The sequence below is a fragment of the Salvelinus alpinus genome, chromosome 28, assembly GCF_045679555.1.
Source record: "Salvelinus alpinus chromosome 28, SLU_Salpinus.1, whole genome shotgun sequence".
In the NCBI taxonomy this organism is placed as follows: domain Eukaryota; kingdom Metazoa; phylum Chordata; class Actinopteri; order Salmoniformes; family Salmonidae; genus Salvelinus; species Salvelinus alpinus.
The window spans coordinates 680,876-694,878 of NC_092113.1; the positions used below are offsets into that span (position 1 = coordinate 680,876).

The 14,003-nt window shown below is 42.0% G+C and overlaps 1 protein-coding gene across 5 annotated transcripts in view; it reads right to left on the bottom strand.

Annotated features, from left to right (window-relative positions):
• LOC139556909 (dedicator of cytokinesis protein 3-like) overlaps positions 1-14,003 on the bottom strand; it is a 77,775-nt gene that overhangs the window by 51,988 nt on the left and 11,784 nt on the right. For all 5 annotated transcript variants that reach the window (XM_071371027.1, XM_071371024.1, XM_071371025.1 and 2 more), the window contains exons 5-6: positions 11,587-11,683; positions 9,463-9,611 (exon numbers count right to left, since the gene is read on the bottom strand). In XM_071371027.1, the coding sequence (XP_071227128.1) occupies positions 9,463-9,611; positions 11,587-11,683 (246 nt within the window). The remainder of the gene's footprint in view (positions 1-9,462; positions 9,612-11,586; positions 11,684-14,003) is intronic.

The following is a 14,003-nucleotide window of genomic DNA, read 5'->3' on the forward strand; positions in this document are numbered from 1 at the left end:
GTGTACTGCTGAGACGGTTGTCCTTCTGGAAGGTTCTCCCATCTCCACAGAGGAACTCTGGATCTCTGTCAGAGTGACCATCGGGTTCTTCGTCACCTCTCTGACCAAGGCCCTTCTCCCCCGACTGCTCAGTTTGGCCAAGCAGCCAGCTCTAAGAAGAATCTTGGTGGTTCCAAACTTCTTCCATTTAAGAATGATGGAGGCCGGTGTGTTCTTGGGTATCTTCATTTCTGCAGAAATGTAATGGTACTCTTCCCTAGATCTGTGCCTCGACACAATCCTGTCTCGAAGCTCTACGGATAATTTCCTTCAACCTCATGGCTTGGTTTTTGCTCTGACATGCACTGTCAACTGTGGGACCTTATATTGACAAGTGTGCGCCTCTCCAAATAATGTCCAATCAATTGAATTTACCACAGGTGAACTCCAATCAAGTAGTAGAAACATCTCAAGGATGCTCAATGGAAACAGGATGCACCTGTGCTCAATTTCGAGTCTCATAGCAAAAAGTCTGAATACTTATGTAAATAAGGTGTCTTTTGTTTTTAATACATTTGCTAACATTCCTCAAAACCTGTTTTCGCTTTGTCATTATGGGCTATTGTGTGTAGATTGCTGAGGAAATTGTTTTATTTAATTATTTTCAGAATAAGGCTGTAAAGTAACAAAATGTGGAAAAAGTCAAGGGTCTGAAAACTCTCCGAAGGCACTGTATAACATATGTAAGGTCGCTTTGTCAAGTACTGAATTTCAAGCGCATATTCAACTACAAAGACCAGGGAGCTTTTCAAAAGCATCAAAGAAGGGCAGTGATTGTTAGATGGGTAACAATAACAAATCAGACACTGAATATCTCTTTAAGCATACTCAAGTTAATAACTATGCTGTGGGTGATGTTTTAAACCACCAAAGACACAGTCGCCCTTCTGAACTGAGCTGCAGGACAGGAAGGAAACTGCTCAGGGTGGTCACCATGATTCCGTTTTAAAATAGCTACGGAGTTCAATTGCGGTTATGGTAGAGAAAAAAAAAATGGGGATATCGCAACATTGTAGTGACTCCACAATAATTACCTGAATGTTAGAGTGAAAAGAAGAATTCAAATATACAGAGCAAAAAATACTCCAAAACATATACCAAGGCACTAAAGTAATACTGCAAAAAAAACACAGCAAAGGAACACACTTTTTGGCCTAAATGCGAAACCTTATGTTTGGTGCAAATCCAACACAACAAATCACTGAGTACCTGCCTCCTTTTAAAAGCATGGAGGTGGCTGCATCATGGTATGGGTATGCTTAACATCGCCAAAGACAGTGGAGGTTTTCAGGATAAAAAGAAACGGGATGGAGCGAAGCACAGGAAAAATCCTAGAGGAAAACCTGCTTCAGTCTACTTTACAACATACCTTTCAACTGGACAAAAACAGGGCAAATATACATTGGAGTTGCTTACCGATGTAGATTTGTGGCTGTGAGGGTTCTTGGGTAAGTCTCTTAGAGCTTTACACACCCATTCTAAAATCTAAATCAAATCAGCCACAAATCTACAGTTGACTTAGAATCTGCTCGAAAATCTATGACAATACTTGAAAATTGCTGTATAGCCACCATCCCCAACACCTTCACAGAGCTTGAAGATTTTATAACAAGGATAATGGGTGTGTAAAGCTCTAAGAGACTTACCCAAGAAGCCTCACAGCTGTAATCACTTCCAAAGGTGTTTCAAACATGTATACACTCAGGGGAGTGAATTCTTATCTAAATAAAATATAATCCAATTTTATAGGTCACATACGTTACAGGTGCAACGAAAAGCTTGTGTTTCTAGCTCCAACAGTGCAGTAATACCTAGCAATAACAAAAAAAACAAAAAAAAAACACAATACACACACAAATAAAGAAATTAAGAAGTAGCAGAACGAGCAATGTCAGAGACCTGGAAAATATATATGACACTACCAGTCAAAAGTTAGGACACATCTACTCATTCAAGGGTTTTTCTTTATTTTTACAATTTTCTACATTGTACAATAATAGTGAAGACATCAAAACTATGAAATAACACATATTGAATGATGTAGTAACCAAAACAAATCAAAATATATTTTAGATTCTTCAAAGTAGCCACCCTTTGCCTTGATGACAGCTTTGGACATTCTTGGCATTCTCTCAACCAGCTGTGTGTGGTAGTCACCTGAAATGCATTTAAATAAACAGGTGTGCCTTGTTAAAAGTTAATTTGTGGAATTTCTTTCCACCTTAATGCGTTTGAGCCAATCAGTTGTGTTGTGACAAGGTAGAGGTGGTATACAGAAGATAGCCCTACTTGGTAAAAGACCAAGTCCATATTATGGCAAGAACAGCTCAAATAAACAAAGAGAAATGACGGTGCATCATTACTTTAAGACATGAAGGTCAGTCAATCCGTAAAATGTCAAGAACTTTAAAGTTTATTCAAGTACAGTTGCAAAAACCATCCAGCGCTATGATGAAACTGGCTCTCATGAGGAAAGGAAGACCCAGTTACCTCTGCTGCAGAGAATAAGTTCATTAGAGTTACCAGCCTCAGAAATTGCAGCCCAAATAAATGCTTCAGAGTTCAAGCAACAGACACATCTCAACATTAACTGTTCAGAGGAGACTGCGTTAATCAGGCCTTCACGCTCGCATTTCTGCAAAGAAACCACTACTAAAAGGACACCAATAAGAAGAATAGACTTGCTTGGGCCAAGAGAAATGAGCAATGGACATTAGACCGGTGGAAATCTGTCCTTTGGACAATGACCCAACACACACCCAGGCTGTGTAAGGGCTATTTGACCAAGGCGAAGAGTGGAGTGCTGCATCACATGACCTGGCCTCCACAATCACCCGACCTCAACCCAAATGAGATGGTTTGCAATGAGTTGGACCGCAGAGTGAAGGAAAAGCAGCCAACAAGTGCAAAGCGTATGTGGGAACTCCTAAAAGACTGTTGGAAAAGCATTCCAGATGAAGATGGTTGAGAGAATACAAAGCGTGTGCAAAGCTGTCATCAAGGCAAAGGATGGCTACTATGAAGAATTTAAAATGTATTTTGATTTGTTTAACACTTTTTTGGATACTACATGATTCCATGTGTTATTTCATAGTTTTGATGTCTTCAGTATTATTTTACAATGTAGAAAATAGTCCAAATAAAGAAAAACCCTTGAAAGAGTACAGTGCCTTGCAAAAAGTATTCATCCCCCTTGGCGTTTTTCCTAATTTGTTGCAATACAACCTGTGATTTAAATAGATTTTTATTTGGATTTCATGTATTGGACATAACCAATTTGGACTATTTTGCGTAAGTGAAATTAGAAAAATTACATGTTTCAAAAAAGTCTGAAAAATGTTTAATAAACAGAAAAGTGGTGCGTGCATATGTGTTTACCCCCTTTGCTATGAAGCCCCTAAATAAGATCTGGTGCAACCAATTACCTTCAGAAATCACAGAATTAGTTAAATAAAGTCCACCTGTGTGCAATCTAAGTGTCACATGATCTGTCACATGATCTCAGTATATTTATACACCTCTTCTGAACGGCCCCAGAGTCTGCAACACCACCAAGCAAGATGCACAATGAAGACCAATGAGCTCTCCAAACAGGTCAGGGACAAAGTTGTGGAGAAGTACAGATCATGGTTGGGTTATTAAAAAATATCAGAAACTTTGATATACCACAGAGCACCATTAAATCCATTATTTTAAAAATTGAAAGAATATGGCACCCCAACAAACCTGCCAAGGGAGGGCCGCCTACCAAAACTCAGACCAGGCAAGGAAGGCATTAAATCAAAGAGGCAAGAAAAGAGTCCAAAGATAACCCTGAAGGAGCTGCAAATGTCAACAGTGGAGATTGGAGTATCTGTCCATAGGATCACTTTAAGCAGTACAATCCACAGAGCTGGGCTTTACGGAAGTGGCCAGAACAAAACCATTGCTTAAAGAAAAAAAATAAGCAAACACATTTGGTGTTTGCCAAAAGTAAATGTGGGAGACTCCCCAAACATATGGAAGAAGGTACTCTGGTCAGATGAGTCTAAAATTAAGCTTTTTGGCCATCAAGGAAAATGCTGTCTGGTGCTAACCCAACACCTCTCATCAACCCGAGAACACCATCCCCACAGTGAAGCATGGTGGTGGCAGCATCATGCGGTGAGGATGTTTTTCCATCGGCAGGGAATGGGAAACTGGTCAGAAATGAAGGCACGATGGATGGCTCTAAATACAGGGAAATTCTTGAGGGAAACTTGATTCAGTCTTCCAGAGATTTGAGACTGGGACGGAGGTTCACCTTCCAGCAGGACAATGACCCTAAGCATACTGCTAAAGCAACACTTGAGTGGTTTAAGGGGAAACATTTAAATGTCTTGGAATGGCCTAGTCAAAGCCCAGACCTCAATCCAATTGAAAATCTGTGATATGACTTAAAGATTGCTGTACACCAGCGGAACCCATCCAACTTGAAGGAGCAAATGCACATTTGTGGCCTGCTGGAGGTCATTTTGCAGGGCTCTGGCAGTGCTCCTCCTTGCACAAAGGCGGAGGTAGCGGTCCTGCTGCTGGGTTGTTGCCCTCCTACGGCCTCCTCCACGTCTCCTGATGTACTGGCCTGTCTCCTGGTAGCGCCTCCATGCTCTGGACACTACGCTGACAGACACAGCAAACCTTCTTGCCACAGCTCGCATTGATGTGCCATCCTGGATGAGCTGCACTACCTGAGCCACTTGTGTGGGTTGTAGACTCCGTCTCATGCTACCACTAGAGTGAAAACACCGCCAGCATTCAAAAGTGACCAAAACATCAGCCAGGAAGCATAGGAACTGAGAAGTGGTCTGTGGTCACCACCTGCAGAACCACTCCTTTATTGGGGGTGTCTTGCTAATTGCCTATAATTTCCACCTTTTGTCTATTCCATTTGCACAACAGCATGTGAAATTTATTGTCAATCAGTGTTGCTTCCTAAGTGGACAGTTTGATTTCACAGAAGTCTGATTGACTTGGAGTTACATTGTGTTGTTTAAGTGTTCCCTTTATTTTTTTGAGCAGTGTATATACATACATAAATAACACACTATATTGTATATAAATATACAGTGCTTTCAGTAAGTATTCACACCCGTTGACATTTTCCACATTTTGTTGTGGTACAACCCAGTCACTGCAAAGATAAAGGTGTCCTTCCTAACTCAGTTGTCTGAGACGAAGAAGGAAACCGCTCAGAGATTTCTCCATGAGGCCAATCGTGACTAAAACAGTTAGAGTTTAACGGCTGTGATAGGAGAAAACTAAGGATGGATCAACAACATTGCAGTTAGTCCACAATACTAACATAAATGACAGTGAAAAGAAGGACGCCTGTATAGAATTCAAATATTCCAAAACAAGCATCCTGTTTGCAATAAGGCACTAAAGTAAAACTGCAAAAAATGTGGCAAAGAAATTCACCTTATGTTCTGAATACAAAGAATTATGTTTGAGGCAAATCCAATACAACACATCCCTGAGTACCCCTCATATTTTCAAGCATGGTGGTGGCCGCATCATTTTATGGGTATGCTTGTGATCGTCAAGGACTAGGGAGTTTTTTTTAGGATAAAAAGAAAAGTAAGAGAGCTAAGCACAGGCAAAATCCTACAGGAAAACCTGGTTCAGTCTCATTTCGAATAGACACTGGAAGACAAATTCATCGTTTAGCAGGACAATAACCTAAAACACAAGGCCAAATATACACTGGAGTTGCTTACTAAGAAGACATTGAATATCCTGGAGTGGCTTAGTTACGGTTTTGACTGAAATCGGCTTGAAAATCTATGGCAAGACTTAAATGGATGTCTAGCAATGATCCTCAACCAATTTGGCAGAGCTGGATGAATCTTTAACAAGAAATATGCAAATATTGTACAATCCAGGTGTGCAAAGCTCTTAGAGGCATACCCAGAAAGACTCACAGCTGTTATCGCTGCCAAAGGTGATTCTAACATGTATTGATTCAAGGGTGTGAATACTAATTGAAATGAGATATTTCTGTATTTCATTTTCAATTCAATAAACGTGCTAAAATAAAAAATAAAAACATGTTTTCACTTTGACATTATGGGATATTGTGTGTAAATGGGTGAGGAAAAACAACAATTTAATACATTTTTTATTAAGGCTATAACAACAAAATGTTGAATATAAGTCAAGGGGTATGAATACTTCAGCCACACAGTAAGTCAAAAGTTTGGACACACCTACTCATCCAAGGGTTTTTCTTTATTTTTACTATTTTCTATATTGTAGAATAATAGTAAAGACATCAAAACTATGAAATAACACATATGGAATCATGTAGTGACCCAAAAAATTTGTTAAATCAAAATATATTTTAGATTCTTTAAAATAGCCACCTGCTGCCCTGATGACAGCTTTGCACACTCTTGGCATTCTCTCAACCAGCTTCACCTCAAATGCTTTCCCAACAGTCTTGAAGGAGTTCCAACATATACTGAGCACTTGTTGGCTGCTTTTCCTTCACTCCGCGGTACAACTCATCCCAAACCATCTCAATTGGGTTGAGGTCGTGTGATTGTGGAGGCCAGATAATCTGATGAAGCACTCCATCACCTCTCCTTCTTGGTCAAATAGTTCTTACACAGCCTGGAGGTGTGTTGGGTCATTGTACAAAGGACAGATGTCCACTGCTCGTGTTTCTTGGCCCAAACAAGTCTTTTCTTATTGGTGTCCTTTCGTAGTGGTTTCTTTCCAGAAATTCAACCATGAAGGCCTGATACACGCAGTCTGAACAGTTGATGTTGAGATGTGTCTGTTACTTGAACTCTGTGAAGCATTTATTTGGGCTGCAATCTGAGGTGCAGTTAACTCTAATGAACGTATCCTCTGCAGCAGAGGTAACTCAGGGTCTTCCTTTCCTGTGGCGGTCCTCAAGAGAGCCAGTTTAAGATGATAGCGGGATGAACAGGCCGTGGCTCAGGTCCTTGATGATGTTTTTGGAAGTCCTGTGACACTGGGTGCTGTAGATGTGCTGTAGGCCAGGCAGTGTGCCCCCAGTGATGCGTTAGACTGATGTCAGACTCCACCCTCTGGAGAGCCCTGCGGTTGCAGACGGTGCAGCCCGACAGGATGCTCTCTATGATGCATCTGTAGAAGTTTGTGAGGGTCTTAGGGGCCAGGCCAAATTTCCCCAGCCTCCTGAGGTTGAAAAGGCGCTGGTGCACCTTCATCACCATTCTGTCTGTGTGAAGGGACCAATTCAGGTTGTCAGTGATATCCACGTAGATGTACTTGAAGCTTTTGACTCTCTCCACTGCAGCCCCATCAATGTGGATTGGGGCGTATTTTCTGCCCTCTCCTGTAGTCCACGATCAGCTCCTTCATTATGTTGACGTTGAGAAAGTGGTAATTCTCCTGGCACCACTCCACTAGGGCTCTCACCTCTTCCTTGTAGGCTGTCTGGTCATTGTTGGTAATCATGCCTACCACGGTTGTGTTGTCAGCAACCTTGAAGATTGAGTTGGAGACATGGGTGGCCATGCAGTCATGGGTGAACAGGAAGTACAGGAGGGGGCTGAGCACGCACCCCTATGGCGCCCCCGTGTTGAGCATCAGCATGGCAGAGTGGTTGTTGCCTACCTTCATCACTTGGGGTCATCCCATCAGGAAGTCCAGGACCCAGTTGCACACAGAGGGGTTAAGTCCCAGGGCCCTGAGCTCAGTGATGAGCTTGGGAGGGCACTATGGTGTTGAAGGCTGAGCTGTTCTGCCCCTGAACAAGGCAGTTAACCCACTATTCCTAGGCCGTCATTGTAAATAATAATTTGTTCTTAACTGACTTGCCTAGTTAAATAAAGGTAAAATAAAAAATATATAATGACAGAAGTGAGTGCTACGGGACAATAGTAATTTCGTTGAGTTACCTTCAATTTCTTGGGTACAGGAACAATGGTTGACATCTTGAAGCGAGTGGGGACAACAGATGGTGATATGGAGATATTGAATATTTCTTTAAACTCCAGCCAGCTGGTCTGCATTTGCTCTGAGAAGACATCTGGGCCGGCGAGGTTTAACACCCTTAAATCACTTACTCACGTCGGCCATGGAGAATGAGAGCACACAGTCCTCGAAGCAGGCGAAGGTGTTTAGCTCGTCCGGGAGCGAGGTGTCGGTGTCTGCAACGTGACTGGCTTTCCCTTTATAATCCGTGATTGTCTGGAGTCCCTGCCACATACACTGAGTGTACAAACCATTATAGATACCTGCTCTTTCCATAAGACTGACCAGGTGAATCCTGGTGACAGCTATGATCCCTTATTGATGTCACTTGTTAAATACACTCCAATCAGTGTAGATGAAGGGGAGGAGACGGGTTAAAGAAGGATTTTTAAGCCTTGTGACAATTGAGACATTGATTGTGTTTGTGTGCCATTCAGAGGGTGAATGGGCAAGACAAAATATTTAAGTGCCTTTGAATGGGGTATGGTAGTAGGTTGCCAGGCACACTGGTTTGTGTCAAGAACTGCAACACTGCTGGGTTTTTCACGCTCAACAGTTTCCCATGTGTGTCAAGAATGGTCTACCACCCAAAAATCATGGAAATCCAGCCAACTTGACACAACTGTGAGAAGCATTGGAGTCAACATGGGCCAGCATCCCTGTGAAATGCTTTCGACACCTTGTAGAGTCCATGCACAGCCGAATTGAGGCTGTTCTGAGGGCAAAAGGGGGGTGAATGACTCAATATTAGGAAGGTGTCCTTAATGTTTTGTACATTCAGCGCAAGTCCCGTTTTGCCTCTGATTGCCTCACGGAGTCCGTAGCTGGTCTGTTTGTACACGTCAATGTTCCCAAACACATTGCCATGGTTAACTGTGGTAATTTGGGCTTTCATTTTTGCATGAATGCTGCCATCGATCCAAGTTTTGTGGTTCGGATAAGTATCTAATCGTCACAGTGGGATCAACATCCTCTATGCCCTTCCCGAGTCAGTGTATACGTCGATACTATTCTCAGAGGCGACCCGGGAATATTTCCCAGTCCGCGTGATCAAAACAATCTTGAAGCTTAGATTCAGATTGGTCAGATTAACGTTGAACAATCCTTACCACGGGAGGTGGTATTCTGCCTATAGGTGGGGAGGAGCAGAACGGAGGCGGTATCTGATTTGACAAAGGGAGAGCGAGGGAGGGCCTTGTAATCAAGGTATATTAGTCATTAAAAAAAATATATATATCCAAGGGGGGGGGGGGGGTGAATAGTTATGATACCCACTGTATAGATTATCTAGGAATCGCTTTGTATAAACAAATCTGCTAAATGACCGTGTCAATACATTACATCGACATTATGTTCTGTAGCAGGATACAGACGGTATTACAAATGCACACACAAACATGATATGGGCCCTGGCCCATGCGCTACACTACATCAACTCACTCGTTGCCCCAGTCCAGGCGCACGGTTATGTGGCGTTTGATCTCTCTGGTCTGGTCCTGGGCCAGGTGACCCTGGATGAGCTGCCGACGCAGGTCAATGAGCTCATTCATCACATGACGCAGCTTGTGGAACAGGTCCACCTTGTGCTTCTGTGGGGATCACACACACACAACAATATGATCAAAACATACATGTAACATTACACATTGGCTCTTGGACATTCCCACAATACAGTATGTCTATATTGGTCTGGACTCTGACATTTCTATGTTAGCATCTCTATTCTTATGAGAGTTCCCTGGTCTGCTATGGAAGTAACAGCAACTCCAGCTCCAGGCACCCTCATGATTCAATCCATGGTTTTAAATAGTCTTCCATTATGGAGACACACAACTAGGCAACTAGGTGCTGTTAGATTGCAAGTGTTCCTCATGACAGTAGTAGAAGGTCAGGGTTATGAGACTGTAATGAGTGTTAATGAAACACACTAACATGGCTGTGTCATGAAATAACTTAGGCAGGAACTTATACAGCCATAAAAGAAAATGGGCGTTCAGTGAAACCCGTTTCTCTGTTCCAAACAACCAACAAGGGTCTTTCTTTTCTACTGGAGGCGACATAGTTACCACATGAGATCCACAGATAGAGCTATAGTACCATCACAATTAATTATACAAATAAAAATATATGTCCTACTCAGTCCTTACAGGGTTTCATCAGCAAAATTAGTTTTTCTCTATGATTAAGGACAGCACTTTTAATTGAAGCATTTTATATTCCTCCCATTTGCCTGACAAGCCCAGACTACCTCCCAGGTTTGTTTATATAAGTGCAAAGTTTAACCGCATCGACAACGCTCATGTACATTTAATGAGGGTAAACATTCCATGTTCTCAACCTGCTGGTGGCTGTAGGAAAACAACGATTTTAGTCAGAGCCGATTAGGCCTCTCGGTCGGCTGTTCTGTGAGGACTAATTATGTACATTACAACAGATACACACTAATTCAAAGGCCATCGCTCCCCGAGGTACCACGATGCATTCTAATTGCAATATGCCTTGAGCGCAAAACATGAAAGGAAAACAAATAAAATGTGTAAACATCTAGCCCAGGGGTGTCAAACATATGGCGTGGGGGCCAGATCTGACCTGCAAGGGGGTCTAATCCGGCCCGCGAGTTATAAATAATATTCCAAGAATATATATACTTGCAAATGACTCAAATCAAATCCAAACCGTGTAGAATTGATAATGGACCTACATTATTACAGTTTCTTCACTGTGTCCAGTTCACTAATAATCACCGAAATGAAAGCTAGAAAGTCAAGGAGCATAAAAATTCCAAGAACGATGGATATACGACAATTTTATATATATATATATATATATATATATATATATATATGAGGAAATATAACCAATTTTCAGTGCACGAATGCGGCCCCCGGGGCAAAATGAGTTTGACAACCCTGATTTAGCCACTGATACATCCTGTTTTTATGGATGGTAACCGTGGTGACTGGCTACCACACAGGGGGGCAGAGTGAGTGCCCGAAATGAGTAGTGTTAAATCAGTGGTTCGAATTTGGTGTGCTTGACAGGAAGTTACATCACCACAGTCTTGCCCTAGGCTCCTTGGCTGCTCTGAGCATAAGCAGTCCTCAGTGACAGGTTATGTAAAAAGTTGCTGCCAGCCAAGCTCAACAAAATCTCCCTCCCTCTGCTCAGGTCAAACCTCAGCTACGTATATCCTCCTGCCCCCTCCACACTTAGCAAGATTAGGGTATATTTAGGTCTCTATAAACATTTATACAGTGGGAGGCTGATGATGATGTATATACAGTATGTTCAACCCCAATGGTTTTTGCTATCCCCAGTCTTTTGCAAATAGACATGGCTTTTTCAGCTATTGAATGAGGTGAACACTGCATACTGCAGGTAAAAATGTATATCTCATCAAATCTTTTGAGCTAAGTATGTCAAGCAGGGGGTGGGTGCAGCTCCTTTCCTCTTTCCCTTTCTGATCAACCACTCTTCTAACCCTGTACGTTGCATTTAAATGGAGTCAGTGTTTTCTCAAAGCTAGACAGAGGTTTCCCAGTGAGAAGTGAGGCGATTACTGACCACGTAGAGTTGCTTCCATAGCACGCCCCATTCCTGCAGGGTGGAGGTGGTCTCAGTGATAATAGGGTCTTCCAGAGGCACCACCGTCTCACACAGCCTAGGGTGAGACACACACACACAGTTATAGAAACAGAGTCAGACACTCGAAAACCTAAAGATTAGACAGAGACAGACATATCTGCCTACAGTACAAATAGAGAGAAAAAAAACCCACAAATGAGCGAACCAACACACACACACTTAGATCACTGCCCTGTGCTGGCACTGTAATGACATAACTCTTTCATGATGAAAAACGACATTTCACTCAATTGTGAAATTAGGATTATAAAGGATCACTAGAGCAAAACCACAACAGACAATTTATATTTCAGAGTGCCAACCACGAGACTAAATGGAAGACAAGAGAAAGACCTTAAGCAGGAGAAAAGGAGAAGATAGCCAGCTTATGTTGTGAAATGTGGTTCTCTGCACTCTGGCTTTGGATTCCATAATGGTCTACTATGTATTGCCTACATTAAAATACCCCAATTGTGTCAAGCATTCATTTGTTCTATAGAAAACGTGTCTAGTTAAAAACACAAGACAGTCCATCCATTACATAACAAGTCAGAATGATACTCTATAGCTCTGATGCACTGGGAGAACCTGTAGGTGTTTTCATATCAATAACCAGGCTAAACTGCAATGCACATTTCCCAAGTTCAACCCTTTGAGCGGGGAAGTGTAATAATGACAATTTCCAAGTCTGCACCTATAATTGTTTTAGAAGCAAACGAGAGCTCTCTGAATGTGTGTTATATGTGCACTGGAGGGTGGTGATATAACACTATGAACTATCCTCCCGGTCCACACTGTCACTGATCCCTGCCTGCAGATCTAATCTTCATCAACACTGGCTGGTATAAGAGCTTGCCTGCCTCCCTCTTTGCACTGCCCTCTCTCTGCTTCCACTGCCATGAACAGCTTTTGTGCCTTAAACAGCAGCACAACTCGGATGACCACTGGTGTCGTGTGTGTCCGTGGGAGAGCAGTGTGTGTGTGTGTGGGAGCATGCTTCACTGGCAGAGCAGAACTAATGCCGTTGAATTACAGATCCTCACAGATCAGTGATGAGGGAAATGAGGCAACAGAAATGGGTGGGACATGTACACACCACCCCATTGTTGATTAATAAATCTTACCCAATGGCAGCTCTACAATATGTTGTGGAAAAGATAGAGCTTCCTTTGGCTTCCAATAACCAGTGATTCTCCACCTTATACCTGAAATTATTGGCACCCTTGATAAAGCTGAGCAAAAATGACTGTATAAAATAAATACAAATACTGAGCTGTTGTATGCAACAACAAAAAAAGGGAAATTATATTATACAATTTCTCAGAGAAAGATTTTATTTTTATTTTTTTATCTCGAAAAGATAAGGGGTCAATACTATTGGCACCCATGTTTTCAATACTCCAGCACCCTCCCCTTGCGAGGATAACACTGCGCCTTTTTCAAAAAATATTTCTGAGATTGGAGAACATTGGGAGGGATCTTAGACCATTCCTCCATACAGAATCTTTCCAGATCCTTAAAACCCTTCGTCTGTACTTATGGACTTCCCCCTTCAATTGAAACCACAGGTTTTCAACGGGGTTTAAGTCCAGAGACTGAGTTAGCCATTGCAAAATGTTGATTTTTGTGGTCAATTAACAATTGTTTTGTGAATTTTGATGTGGGCTTGGGGATATTGTCATGCTGTAAGATATATTTGCGAGCAGAGCACCAGTTCCAATCCAAGTGCCAATAATATTTAGCAAACGGCATCATGAACTTCACAAAGTACCAGAACATTTTAGCCAAAAACCTGGTTGCCTCTGCCAGGAGGCTGAAACTTGGCCGCAAGTGGATCTTCCAGCAAGACGATAATAATTACCCAAGCACACATCAAAGTCCAGAAATAAATAGTTAAAATTCAACATTTCGCAATGGCCATCTCAGTCTCCGTACTTAAATTCAAATAACAGGTTTTCAATGGGGTTTAAGAGGGCAGTCCATAAGCTCAGACGAAGGATAACTAGGATGTGGAAAGATTATATATGGAGGAATAGTCTAAGATCCCTCCCACTGTGTTCTCCAATCTCATAAAACATTTTAGAAAAAGGCTCAGGGTCGTTATCCTCGCAAGGGGAGGGTGCTGGAGTATTGAACAGAGGGGTGCCAATAACTTTGACCCTTATCTTTTTTAGTTTCATGATTTTTTGTAGTAAAATAACATGATTTCCCCATTGTTTTTGCATACAATATCGCTCAGTATTTGTATTATTCACTTGATAGAGTCGTTTTTGCTCATCATTATGAAGGGTGCCAATAATTTCAAACCTGAATGTATCTCTGACAAACATGGCTCATATGATTTAACAGAAAGAGAC